At 56.6% G+C, this 13175-nt stretch overlaps 1 protein-coding gene across 1 annotated transcript in view; it reads right to left on the bottom strand.

Moving 5' to 3' along the window:
* Positions 1-3636: 3636 nt before the first annotated feature.
* PPFIA3 (PTPRF interacting protein alpha 3) overlaps positions 3637-13175 on the bottom strand; it is a 32784-nt gene continuing 23245 nt past the window's right edge. The window contains exons 10-22 of the mRNA XM_029585812.1: positions 12877-13034; positions 12215-12375; positions 12011-12104; positions 11703-11784; positions 11054-11254; positions 10839-10901; positions 8458-8633; positions 8263-8360; positions 6935-7110; positions 6519-6587; positions 6190-6364; positions 3936-4006; positions 3637-3797 (exon numbers count right to left, since the gene is read on the bottom strand). Coding sequence (XP_029441672.1) covers positions 3951-4006; positions 6190-6364; positions 6519-6587; positions 6935-7110; positions 8263-8360; positions 8458-8633; positions 10839-10901; positions 11054-11254; positions 11703-11784; positions 12011-12104; positions 12215-12375; positions 12877-13034 — 1509 coding nt within the window. The 3' untranslated portion in view covers positions 3637-3797; positions 3936-3950. The remainder of the gene's footprint in view (positions 3798-3935; positions 4007-6189; positions 6365-6518; positions 6588-6934; positions 7111-8262; positions 8361-8457; positions 8634-10838; positions 10902-11053; positions 11255-11702; positions 11785-12010; positions 12105-12214; positions 12376-12876; positions 13035-13175) is intronic.

The raw sequence follows: 13175 nt of genomic DNA on the forward strand, positions 1-13175 counted from the left end.
ATAAAAAAGTTTTAAAAAAAATTGGTTTGCTGAACTGAGCATAAAATGTGATGTCTGCAGAGCTTAGAGGAGGAAGATTAAAATATAACAATTAAATACAGCGAGACTGCAGCACAATGGAAAGAGCGCAGGGGCTGAAAATACCAGAGCCTGCAGCACAATGCATAGAGCACAGGGGCTGAAAATACCAGAGAGACTGTAGCTCAACATGGGGGGGGGGGGGGCGCGCAGGGTCTGAAAATACCAGCGAGACTGCAGCGCAACGCAGAGAGTGCGGGGATGAAAATACCAGAGGGAGACTCCAGCACAACACAGGAGCTGAAAATACCAGAGAGATTGCAGCAAATGCAGAGAGTGCAGGGGCTAACCTTGCTAATTAATATATATATATTTTTTAAACTTGCTTGGTCTAACAAATGGCACGTGAGGGAATCCCTAAATGACAGATCCCTTATTCTTTTTTTTTTTTAGGCTAAAGTAGGACCTCAGGTTCTGCCACCTTCATCTGCTGGAGATAGAGAAACACTGAAGGGACGCAGGTGGCGCACCGTGTTAAGAGAGGGTGCCCTTCAAGGTTTTCTCTGTCTCCATCTGCTGGAAAGGAGGCAAAACCCAGCAGTCTGGACTGATACGGGTACCTACAGGGAACTGAAAATATCAGAGGGAGACTCCAGCACAACACAGGGGCTGAAAATACCAGAGAGACTGCAGTGCAGCGCCGAGAGCGCAGGGGCTGACAGTGCCAGAGAGAGAGAGAGAGAGTGCACGCTGAATGCAGTCATCCTCCCGGTGGCAAGCCAGCACATGGAGAAATCAGGCACACGCACAGCCCAGCCGCAGCGGGGTCCGGGTTTCAATCTTCTCTCTTTTTTTTTTTTTTTCTTCCAGAAACAGAATTCATCACATCATTCACACGGGGGGGGGGGGGGGGGGGCGTCTGACAAGTGCCATCACAGCGGGAAGAAAAATAGTATCTGTATAACAGGGAGACCCCTCCCCATCCCACCGGCCACCCGCTGCAGAGACCAGGGGAGCAGCTTCCCTCCCCCCCTTCTCTTTCCCCGTTCTCTCAGCGAGGCAATGGTGCCCCTTCCCCCCCCCCCCCCAGCTTCTTAATTTCATGCAAAAGCAATACAAAAATTAAAAAGTTAACATTCAAAAATCATTTACACAGTTCCAACACAATATAACATTATACATATAAATACAGTTAATATTATACAATTGGCAGCCTGAGTGCCCCACCCCCACCCATCCCCACCGAAGCTTCCTCTGGAAAGAGGCAGCATTTCAGTAATGTAAACGGAGACAAACCACTCCCTCCCCCACCCCACCCCAAACCCCATCCCCACACGAGCTTCCCCCCCCCTTCCTTCATGCAGCTGATTTTCCGTCATGCCAGGAGGTTAGGTCAGCTCTACGGATCAGGTCTCCCCCAGCTGGATGGAAAAGGGCTGATGGCAAAGCAGCTTTATTCGACCCCCTCTTAGCCATTCACCGTACTCCGACACATGGCTCCATTCCTCCCCTTTCCATCCCAGGCGTCCATGCCTACTCTTCTGCACGCCGGGCAAGAGGGAGAGCGAGAGAAAATCTAAAGGGAGTCTTTTCAGAGAGGGGGAGAGGGGGAATATCGCTGGGAAAGGCAGGCGCCACCCTCAACCCTTCAATCGAAAGGGGGCATAGGGATGAGGGAAAAGCCTGGGACAAAGGAGGGCAGTAATGGCGCCCAGACAGGACCACCATGAGCCCGAGCTAGGACGAGCCATGCTGAGGAAAGGCTGAGAGAATGTCACTTAGCCTCAAGCTGGAGAGGAAAGGAGAGCCAAAATAAGGCAGCCAAGGGCAACACTGGTCATAAGAAAACCAACAGCAGGTCTGGGTACAGGCGAACCCTCCATAAGGCTAAGTCAAAGGATCTACCCACCTCCGGGGATGGGGCCTGAAGGCTAGCCATGCTGAATGTCCCTGTGTGACATAGAGAAAACAGAGCCTGAGGCCTACCCACAGTAACTCTCCCTGCATGACATACAGAGAACAGGGCCTGGAGCTTATCCACCGTAACAGTACGTGTGTGACATAACAGACATGGAGCCTGGGGCCTACTCCCGGTCACTCTACCTTTGTGACATACTGAGAACAGGGCCTGGGACCTCCCCACACTAACTGTACCTGCATGACAAACAGAGAACAGGGCCTGGGGCATACCTACAGTCATTGCACCTGTGTGACATATGGGGAACGGGGCCTGGAGCCTACCCACAGTAACTCTCCCTGCATGACATACAGAGAACAGGGCCTGGAGCTTATCCACCGTAACAGTACGTGTGTGACATAGCAGACATGGAGCCTGGGGCCTACTCCCGGTCACTATACCTGTGTGACATACGGGGAACAGGGCCTGGGACCTCCCCACACTAACTGTACCTGCATGACAAACAGAGAACAGGGCCTGGGGCATACCTACAGTCATTGCACCTGTGTGACATACGGGGAACGGGGCCTGGAGCCTACCCATAGTACTGTACCTGCGTGATATATGGTTTACGGGCTTGGATCCTAGTCACAGGAACTGTTCCTGCTTGATGTACTGAGAATGGGACCTGGTGCCTATCTAGTGACTGTGCCTGTGTGACATATGGGGAACAGGCCTTGGAGCCTGCCCACAGTAATTGTACGTGGGTGACATACAGGAAACGAGGCCTGATGCCTACCCATAGCAACTATACTTGTGTGATATATAGGAAACAGGGGCTGGGGCCCACTTACAGTCACTGTACCTGTGTGATATACAGAAAATAGGGTCTGGGGCCTACCACACTAACTGTACCTTGGTGACTTACAGGAAATGGGGCCTGGGGCCTACCCATAACAATGATAGACGTGCGACATATAGGAAATGGGGCCTGGGGCCCACCCACAGTCACCGTACCTGTGTGATATACAGAGAAGGGGGTCTGGGGCCCACCCACAGTGACCATACCTGTGTGATATACAGAGAAGGGGGCCTGGGCCCCACCCACAGTGACCGTACCTGTGTGATATACAGAGAAGGGGGTCTGGGGCCCACCCACAGTCACTGTACCTGAGTGATATACAGAGAACGGGGTCTGGGGCCCACCTCCAGTAACTACCTGGGTGACATATAGGAAACGGGGGTGGGGGACTATGTACAGGGCTCCTCACAGTCACTCCATCTCTCTCTCTCAGTGACTGCCGCTTTACCCCAAGCCATCAGGGCAGGCTGATCCAGTTCTTGTGTTGCCCAATCCCTTTCCCCTGGGAGATGAGGGCAACAAATCCATGCATATACAAGACTAGAACTGGATCTGGCCCTGCCATCTCTACCCCAGAGCAGGACCAGCACCAATGCATCATTAACATCCCCACCCCCACCCTCCTGGGGGTAAGTCCTTCTGCTGAAGGCCACCAGCAGCAAGACGTCTGCATTCTGCGTGCCACGCAGATAAGTTCACATTTAAAAAAAACCCAAGGGCTCCCCGCCCCCCACCCCCAGGAAGCAGGGACCTGGATGCCCTCGTCCCCCTCCCCTTACTATTAATACCCCACGTGGCGGCATTTCAAGTGCAGAACAAAAGAGCAGAGACTGGGGGGGGGGGGGGTGATGGGGGTATCTTCTTGATATTACCCCCTTCCCCCCACCCTTTCCAAGGTGGTGGTGAGCAGCTGCCCCCCCCCCCCCCTCGTCCAGTGAGAGAAGTGCCAGTCCCCGCTCAGCCAGCCCACGACGGCGTCAGAAAGTGCCTGCAGTGGTCTTATTGCCACAATACTGTCACCTGTAAGAGAGGGGGGAACACAGTCAGAGCTCAGCCTCTCCCCACAATTCCCCTGGCTATCCCCTCTTCCTCCCTCCCGCCTCCCTGTGATCCCACCTTCCCTCTCCTCTCCCTCTCGCCTCTCCCCAGGACACTCACCATGCCCGGCCTGCATTAACAGGAGTACGTTCTGACTGACATGTCAGCTCGCTGGCTTCCTGAGGAACTTCCTGCAAGAGAGGAGGAGAGCGTGAAGGCCCCAGGATCCCCTGCTCCAGCCATCCCCCTCCCACACACACCCTTCACTGGATGCAGCCCTGCCTGGGATGCCAGGCATGAGGGGATGAGGGCAGTCAGTCTGTCCTGCTGGGATTCCCAGCAGTCACTGGTGGGGGAAGGGTCTCCTGCAGTGTGAGCTTCCTCCCAGCAGTGCCCTGTCAGTGCTGAGGGAGGGGTCCCCAGCAGTGTGAGCTTCCTATCAACAGTGCCCTGTCAGTGCTGAGGGAGGGGTCCCCAGCAGTGTGAGCTTCCTCTCAACAGTGCCCTGTCAGTGCTGAAGGAGGGGTCCCCAGCAGTGTGAGCTTCCTCTCAACAGTGCCCTGTCAGTGCTGAGGGAGGGGTCCCCAGCAGTGTGAGCTTCCTCTCAACAGTGCCCTGTCAGTGCTGAGGGAGGGGTCCCCAGCAGTGTGAGCTTCCTATCAACAGTGCCCTGTCAGTGCTGAGGGAGGTGTCCCAGCAGTGTGAGCTTCCTCTCAACAGTGCCCTGTCAGTGCTGAGGGAGAGGTCCCCAGCAGTGTGAGCTTCCTCTCAACAGTGCCCTGTCAGTGCTGAGGGAGGGGTCCCCAGCAGTGTGAGCTTCCTCTCAACAGTGCCCTGTCAGTGCTGAGGGAGGGGTCCCCAGCAGTGTGAGCTTCCACTCAACAGTGCCCTGTCAGTGCTGAGGGAGGGGTCCCCAGCAGTGTGAGCTTCTTCCCAGCAGTGCCCCTGTCAGTGCTGAGGGAGGGGTCCCCAGCAGTGTGAGCTTCCTCTCAACAGTGCCCTGTCAGTGCTGAGGGAGGGGTCCCCAGCAGTGTGAGCTTCCTCCCAGCAGTGCCCTGTCAGTGCTGAGGGAGGGGTCCCCAGCAGTGTGAGCTTCCTATCAACAGTGCCCTGTCAGTGCTGAGGGAGGGGTCCCCAGCAGTGTGAGCTTCCTCTCAACAGTGCCCTGTCAGTGCTGAGGGAGGGGGTCCCCAGCAGTGTGAGCTTCCTCTCAACAGTGCCCTGTCAGTGCTGAGGGAGGGGTCCCCAGCAGTGTGAGCTTCCTCTCAACAGTGCCCTGTCAGTGCTGAGGGAGGGGTCCCCAGCAGTGTGAGCTTCCTCCCAGCAGTGCCCTGTCAGTGCTGAGGGAGGGGTCCCCAGCAGTGTGAGCTTCCTCCCAGCAGTGCCCTGTCAGTGCTGAGGGAGGGGTCCCCAGCAGTGTGAGCTTCCTCCCAGCAGTGCCCTGTCAGTGCTGAGGGAGGGGTCCCCAGCAGTGTGAGCTTCCTCTCAACAGTGCCCTGTCAGTGCTGAGGGAGGGGTCCCCAGCAGTGTGAGCTTCCTCTCAACAGTGCCCTGTCAGTGCTGAGGGAGGGGTCCCCAGCAGTGTGAGCTTCCTCCCAGCAGTGCCTGGTCAGTATTAGGGGAGGGGGGCTCCTGCAGTGTGAGCTTCCTCCCCACAGTGTCCTGTCAGTATTGGGGGAGGGGGGTTCCTGCAGTGTGAGCTTCCTCTCAGCAGTGCCCTGTCAATACTGGGGGAGGGGGTCTCCAGCAAGGTAAGCTTCCTTCCCACAGTGTCCTGTCAGTATTGGGGGAGGGGGTCTCCAGCAGTGTGAGCTTTCTCCCAGCGGTGCCCTGTCAATGCTGAGGGAGGGGTCCCCAGCAGTGTGAGCTTCCTCCCAGCAGTGCCCTGTCAGTGCTGAGGGAGGGGTCCCCAGCAGTGTGAGCTTCCTCTCAACAGTGCCCTGTCAGTGCTGAGGGAGGGGTCCCCAGCAGTGTGAGCTTCCTCTCAACAGTGCCCTGTCAGTGCTGAGGGAGGGGTCCCCAGCAGTGTGAGCTTCCTCCCAGCAGTGCCTGGTCAGTATTAGGGGAGGGGGGCTCCTGCAGTGTGAGCTTCCTCCCCACAGTGTCCTGTCAGTATTGGGGGAGGGGGGTTCCTGCAGTGTGAGCTTCCTCTCAGCAGTGCCCTGTCAATACTGGGGGAGGGGGTCTCCAGCAAGGTAAGCTTCCTTCCCACAGTGTCCTGTCAGTATTGGGGGAGGGGGTCTCCAGCAGTGTGAGCTTTCTCCCAGCGGTGCCCTGTCAATGCTGAGGGAGGGGTCCCCAGCAGTGTCCGTTTCCTCCCGTCAGTGTCCTGCCAGTGACAAGGATGGGGAAGGGGACGGAGGGTTTCTGATACCTTCGGACTGGATCTTGCGGAGCTGCAGTGCCGGTGAGGTAATGGAGCAGACAGTGGCAGTGCGGAAGTTGACGGGCAGCGTCTCGGCAGAGTCGGGGCTCACCCCCCTCAGGTCCTTCTCTCGGAACATCTTCCTCCAGGAGGGGGAGCGGCTGAAGGGCTTGGTGCTGTCCGGCTGGAGGGGGTTGGGGTGGAGGGAGAGACAGGTATGGAATAAATATTGGGAGGGAGGGAGGGGGGGGGGCGTTCCTGCTTTACCTCCACTCCTTTCCAGCCCCTGTCTCGCACCTCCCTCTCAATGTACCCCCCCTCCACGTTCCCACCCTTACCTCATCCAGCCTGCGGTCGGTGCCCATGCTGATAAGGTTGGCAAATTCCTTTTCCAGGATCTGTCGTGCCTGTAAAAATGAGACAGAAAGACAGAGCGGTGAGGAACTGGGGCGGACACTGCCCCCGACCCATCCCAGTCAAGAGGGATGTAAGGGCCACCCCAACCAGCCTTCTAACTCTACTATTTCACATTTCTATAGTGCTACACCACATAAGCAGCGCTAGACCTATAGCAGCGATGCCCCTGAGTCCTTGGCCTCTCTGTTCGGAGTGGGGATCTGTAGCAGCAGCAGCGCCCCCTCCCCCCCCCCCCCCCCCCCCCCAGGACCTCCCCAGGCCCCTGACCTGTGTGTTCTGGGTGGGGATCTGTAGCAGCAGTGCCCCCTCCCCCCCAGGACCTCCCCAGGCCCCTGACCTGTGTGTTCTGGGTGGGGATCTGTAGCAGCAGCGCCAGGTCACTAAAGTCAAAGGTGTCGTCAAGTGCAATGAGGGCTCCATGCACCCCACTCTCCTGCAGGCTCCCTGCAAACTCCTTCAGGCCCAGAGATTGCAGCCAACACATCACTCGCTCGTTGGACCAAACCATTACATCTGAGGGAGAGAGACAGAGATGGGTTATTCACCCCTGCACCCCCCTCTACCTCCCCCATCTCTCTGCACACATCACTCGCTCATAGGACCAAACCATCATGTGTGGGGGAGAGAGAAACCGAGAGACCTACACACAAACACAGGCACGTATACATGCAGAAAGACCCACATGCTTACACACACGTGTAGTGACAAAGACATACAGACAGTTACCCACAGGTGCAGACAAGACCGCCGGAGAGACACACGGTTACACACACATGAAATGACAGAGACACCCAGAATGGTTACACACATGTGCAGTGACAGAGAGCTGGAGAGACCCAGCACACGCAGAGAGAGTCACACGCTTACACACACGTGCAGAGACACACACAGACACGTGCTGCACAAATGCTTGTCCAGGTACGTTACAATATCCCCCTTCAACCCCCCCTTTACATTATTATTCGTGTATTTTCCATCTCACTGCGATGGAAGGACATGTAACAGTTTCCCCTGAAGAAGAAATCTGGATATTTCGAACCATGGCCATGTTGGGAGGGCAATCAACATAGTTACATGATACCACGATAAGCTAAGTGAAAGACGGAAAAACCTTTTAAATAACTAAGAAATTGCATTTGCAATATTTAAATAAATAAAACATAAGTGGGTGGGATGTATTTTGGGTTTTGAATAAAATAATAGGAAAGGTAGGGTGGCATGTCAGTGATTAAACATAGAAACCAAAGACCAACATTATTAACTCAATGGATTTGAAGTTGATTGAAAGGGTCGTTGAATGAGACTTCCTCTTCCATCTTCAAAAATTTTTTTTGTAAAAAAATAAGAACAGACATTGGCGAAGTAAGTGAAAAGAAAATAAATAAATAAATAAAAAACCTAAATCCCATAGAAATACACGAATAATAATTTAAAGGGGGGTTGAATGGGGATACTGTGCTGTAAAGTGGGACAAGCCCTTTGAGTGGAGATTATCAACAATTATTGTCCAGGTACATTGACGTTTGGAGGTTAGGAGAGCTAAGGAAGGGCCTCGGCACGCAGGAACTTGCATTGCTGAAGACTCCTGCGAGTGCAGAGTGCCCCATCCCCTTCCCGGGACAGACGGCTGGACAGCGTGCACGGGGTCGGAGAAGGTCCCGCTACCTTTCAGCTGGTTCTGGCTCTCCTCCCTCCGCCTCTCCAGCTCCTTCCGGTCATAGTTTAATCGCTTCAAGCACATGATCCCGTAGTGCAAGCTGACCCTGGGGCCAAAATCACAGGGAGGAGAGCAGGTGTGAGAGACAGGCCGCTGCCCCGCCCTCCCCCCCCCTCGCCCTCCCTCCTCCCGCCCCACCTCACCTGTGGAAGCTGTCCACCATCTTGAGCTGCCCGCGAAGCTCCTTCTTGTTCAGGTGGTCCAACATCCGCGCGTCCACCAGGGACTCCATGAAGTAGCTTCGGTACTGGGGCAGGCCCAGGCTTGGGAGCCAGTCATTCCCCACCCATTCGTGGTTCATGTCCCCGTAGGCCAAGATCTGGGAAGGGCAGAGAAGCAGGGAGACCGGGTGAGAGCGCAACTGGGGAGGGAGGAAAGGCTGCGGGGGAGATTCTGGCAGCGGGGGAAGGGCTTTCCGGCCTGGAAGGGGGCTACCCGGTAAGCCAGAGGAAGGCAGGTCGGGGGGATTAATGGCCCTGCGAGGCCTGAGCCCAGGGTGGGCAAGCAGCCACCGAAGTCGGGGGCAGGGTAAGGCCAGGGTCTGCAGAGAGGCCCCAGGATGCAACCTCAGGAGGAAACAGGCGGCCTGAGCCATGAGGCCCTCAGACCCTGGACGGAGCAGCACCCATTACCTGTTCCCAGCTGATCTCCTTCGACTCCTGTCAGAGGTTAGGGGTTAGAGAGCAGGAAGCAATGAAAAGGAAGGCAGAGAAGAAGAGTTACTACATTCAGGTTACCTTGTGCAGAAAAACAGAAGCACAGGAGAAGCAGGCAAACATAGGAACCGTGCATGGCGCAGGAGGAGGAGGAGGATGTGGGAAATGTAAAGTGCAGGAGGAGCAGACAAGCCTAGGAACTGTGCAAAACACGGGCAGAGCAGGCAGTCGTGAGAACTGTGAGAGCGCAGGAGGAGCAGACAAACCTAGGAATGTGCAAAACACGGGCAGAGCAGGCAGTCTTGAGAACTGTGAGAGTACAGGAGGAGCAGGCAGCCATGGGAACTGTGAGAGTGCAGGAGGAGCAGGCAGCTGTGGGAAACTGTGAGTGCACAGGAGGAGCAGGCAGCCGTGGGAACTGTGAGAGTACAGGAGGAGCAGGCAGCCATGGGAACTGTGAGAGTGCAGGAGAAGCAGGCAGCTGTGGGAAACTGTGAGTGCGCAGGAGGAGCAGGCAGCCGTGGGAACTGTGAGAGCGCAGGAGGAGCAGGCAGCTGTGGGAAACTGTGAGAGCGCAGGAGAAGCAGGCAGCTGTGGGAACTGTGAGAGTGCAGGAGGAGCAGGCAGCTGTGGGAAACTGTGAGAGCGCAGGAGGAACAGGCAGCTGTGGGAAACTGTGAGAGCGCAGGAGGAGCAGGCAGCCATGGGAACTGTGAGAGTGCAGGAGGAGCAGGCAGTCGTGGGAACTATGAGAGTGCAGGAGGAGCAGACAGCTGTGGGAAACTGTGAGAGCGCAGGAGAAGCAGGCAGCTGTGGGAACTGTGAGAGTGCAGGAGGAGCAGACAAACCTAGGAATGTGCAAAACATGGGCAGAGCAGGCAGTCCTGAGAACTGTGAGAGTGCAAGAGGAGCAGGCAGCCATGGGAACTGTGAGAGTGCAAAAGGAACAGGCAGCCATGGGAACTGTGAGAGCACAGGAGGAGCAGGCAGCCATGGGAACTGTGAGAGTGCAGGAGAAGCAGGCAGCCATGAGAACCATGAGAGTGCAGAAGGAACAGGCAGCCACGGGAACTGTGAGTGCAAAAGGAACAGGCAGCCATGGGAACTGTGAGAGTGCAGAAGGAACAGGCAGCCATGGAAACTGTGAGAGTGCAGGAGGAGCAGGCACCTATGAGAACTGTGAGAATGCAGGAGGAGCAGGCAGCCATGGGAACTGTGAGAGTGCAGGAGGAGCAGGCACCTGTGAGAACCGTGAGAATGCAGGAGGAGCAGGCAGCCATGAGAACCGTGAGAGTGCAGGAGGAGCAGGCAGCCATGGGAACTGTGAGAGTGCAGGAGGAGCAGGCAGCCATGAGAACCGTGAGTGTGCAGGAGGAACAGGCAGCCATGGGAACTGTGAGAGTGCAGGAGAAGCAGGCAGCCATGAGAACTGTGAGAGTGCAGGAGGAACAGGCAGCCATGGGAACTGTGAGAGTGCAGGAGGAGCAGGCAGCCATGAGAACCGTGAGAGTGCAGGAGGAGCAGGCAGCCATGGGAACTGTGAGAGCGCAGGAGGAGCAGGCACCTGTGAGAACTGTGAGAATGCAGGAGGAGCAGGCAGCCATGGGAACTGTGAGAGTGCAAAAGGAACAGGCAGCCATGGGAACTGTGAGAGTGCAGGAGGAGCAGGCACCTGTGAGAACCGTGAGAATGCAGGAGGAGCAGGCAGCCGTGAGAACCGTGCAGAACACAAGATCATAAGTCATGTGGAGAACTGTGACCACTGCAGCACCGAGAGCCGGGAAGAATGCTGGAGCACTCGCTGCACAGCGTGCAGGTCCTCTCTGACCCCTACATGAGGATGGAGAGAACTCAGTGCTAAGACTCACTGGTTTGGTTGTGGCTGTCAAGGACTCCATCTCTTCATGGGTCATCCAAACATTGCCGGTGGACTGTTCACGAGGTCCAGATGTTATCAGTTCCCATCACACCCAGGACATAAGAGAAGAGGAGAAAGGAAAGGAGTTAGAACAGAGCCCAGGAGGCAGTGTGAGGCTGGACAGGGCTTACCCCATGTATGGGACGGTACGAGGCTGCTCCTTACCGTGCGGGATGTGGCCGGCGCAGACGGGCTGGTGAGGGACACCATCTCTTGGATGGCCAGGCGCAGCTTCAGCCGGTGCAGAGGGTTGCTGATGCCGATCTCCCGCTGGATCTCCGGATCCGACAGGTTGGCCATTATGGCACCGCTCTTCACGTTGGCCCGGCAGGCGGCGACATACCAGGCTGGCATCCCCACCCAGAGCTGCGGGGCGGGAGAGTATGTCAGGAGCCAAGGAGAGGAAGGACCCCGCCGGGCAGGCACTCAGTACTATCAGAGAGATGCACGGGTGCCCCCGGGGCAGCCAAGAATCAAATGCCAAGGCCTGGGTGGTGAGGCCTGCGATATTCAGGAACTGGTGTACCCTCCCATGCCATGCTATGTCATATACACTGTCCCACCCCCACTGTCACTCTTATCTTCTACTATATCATCCCCTGTCACCCCTCCCATTATCACATGCACACACTCCGGTACCATCCTCCTCTCACACACCCCGCATCGCCTGTCACACACACCACTTCCTCTTCTCACATATGCACCCCATTTCCACCTGCTCATCACCCCTCCAAAGCACCCGCTCCTAGGATCCCCCTCCCAGCACACACCGAGAGTCTCCCACCCCAGAGTCCCATAGAATCCTGTATGGTACCTCCAGCCAGGACACAACGGTGGGTCCATCCCAAGCTGCAAAGGGCAGCCCCTGCCTGCAGGCCTCTTCCAGCAGTTCATGCCTGAAGGGGACAAAACAGAGCATTCAGCCAGTGCCCCACCCTCCTCATCCTACGATTTAAGCCAGTGCTAGCTGGCTTCCTAACTCTGGGTTCAGGGTCGGTCGCCCCCCCCCCCGGCACAGACTCCAGCTTCTCCGCCCTGCCAAGCCCGGGCTCCCTGCTCCGAGTTCTAAGCCCCGCCCAGCCCAGGCTCCCGGCTCCCCCCTGACCCTGGCAAGCAGCTTACTTCTTCTTGTTCCGTCGGTCCTTCTCCACCGACCCCGCAAGCTTGGCGAGACCCATGGGGTCCGCCGGCGACATCTCTTCCGAAGGGGTGCCGGCTGGGGACAAGAGGGAAAGAGAAAAGGATGAGATCTGGCAGCCCCCTCTGCCCGAGCCCGAGGCCCCCAGCCAGCTGGTGTGGGGGAGGGGGATGCTTTGGCCCTCTTACCCATGGAGGGGGAGTCCCGGCTGCCCAGTTGCCCCATCCGGCCCTTTTCCTTCTTTCCGAAGAGACGGCCGATGGAGGATTTGATGCTCTTCTTCTTGGTGGCCTTGTGCAGGGAGTCCTGACTGCTGCTGTGGGCACTGCTCATGCCCTCCTGGCCCAGGCTGAGGGGGCAAGGAAGACCATGGGAAGGGAGAAACAGAGAACGTGTCAGCGGGTAAGCACGGGGGGGGGGGGGGTGCGATATTCAGAAGCTTCGTCTGGATAAGTTTGGGTTTTTAATTTCCTGCTGCTCTGCACGCCTCCAATTTATCTGCCTAACTGTTCAGCCAATAAAAGTTAGCTGGAGAAGATGGAAGCCTTCCAGGACAGAGTTAATTTGTCCAGATAACTTTATCTGCTTAACTAGTGTTACAGATTTTGGTCTCATTAGCAAAAATATAAACCTTTCCCAACAACCCGTCCATTACGCCGCTCACGAAAATGTTAAACGGAACCAGACCGAGGACCAGTCCCTGCGGCACACCACTTGTAGCCCCTCTCTCCTCAATGTGAGCTCCATTATCCACTCCCCTTTGTCACTTCCCACTCAGCCAGCAAAGCATGCCTCTGGGATCCCGTGCCCTCCTCGCCCCCGCCACCCATGGCTGCTTCAGTGACCTTACCTTCCCCGCAACTCCCGGCCTTCCTCTAGTGCACTGGTCTGCAGTGCCAGGGCCTGCGTCATCCTCTCCAGGCGGACCGCCCGTGGTGTGAGCGGTGGTGTGGTCTCGTTTGTGGCCTGCGGTTTGTCTTCTCGCCCGTCCTCCTTTGGCACGTGATTCTGTGCAGGGTACGAAAGGTCAAAGGCCCATGAAAGCCACGGAACACCCTGCAAACCCCAAAGCAGCATCCACAGAGAGCAATCCCCTTACACCCCAAAACAGCATCCAAAAGGGATAAGCCACCAGCATCCCAAAACGAC

The sequence above is a fragment of the Rhinatrema bivittatum genome, unplaced genomic scaffold (genome assembly GCF_901001135.1).
Source record: "Rhinatrema bivittatum unplaced genomic scaffold, aRhiBiv1.1, whole genome shotgun sequence".
Taxonomy (NCBI): Eukaryota; Metazoa; Chordata; class Amphibia; order Gymnophiona; family Rhinatrematidae; genus Rhinatrema; species Rhinatrema bivittatum.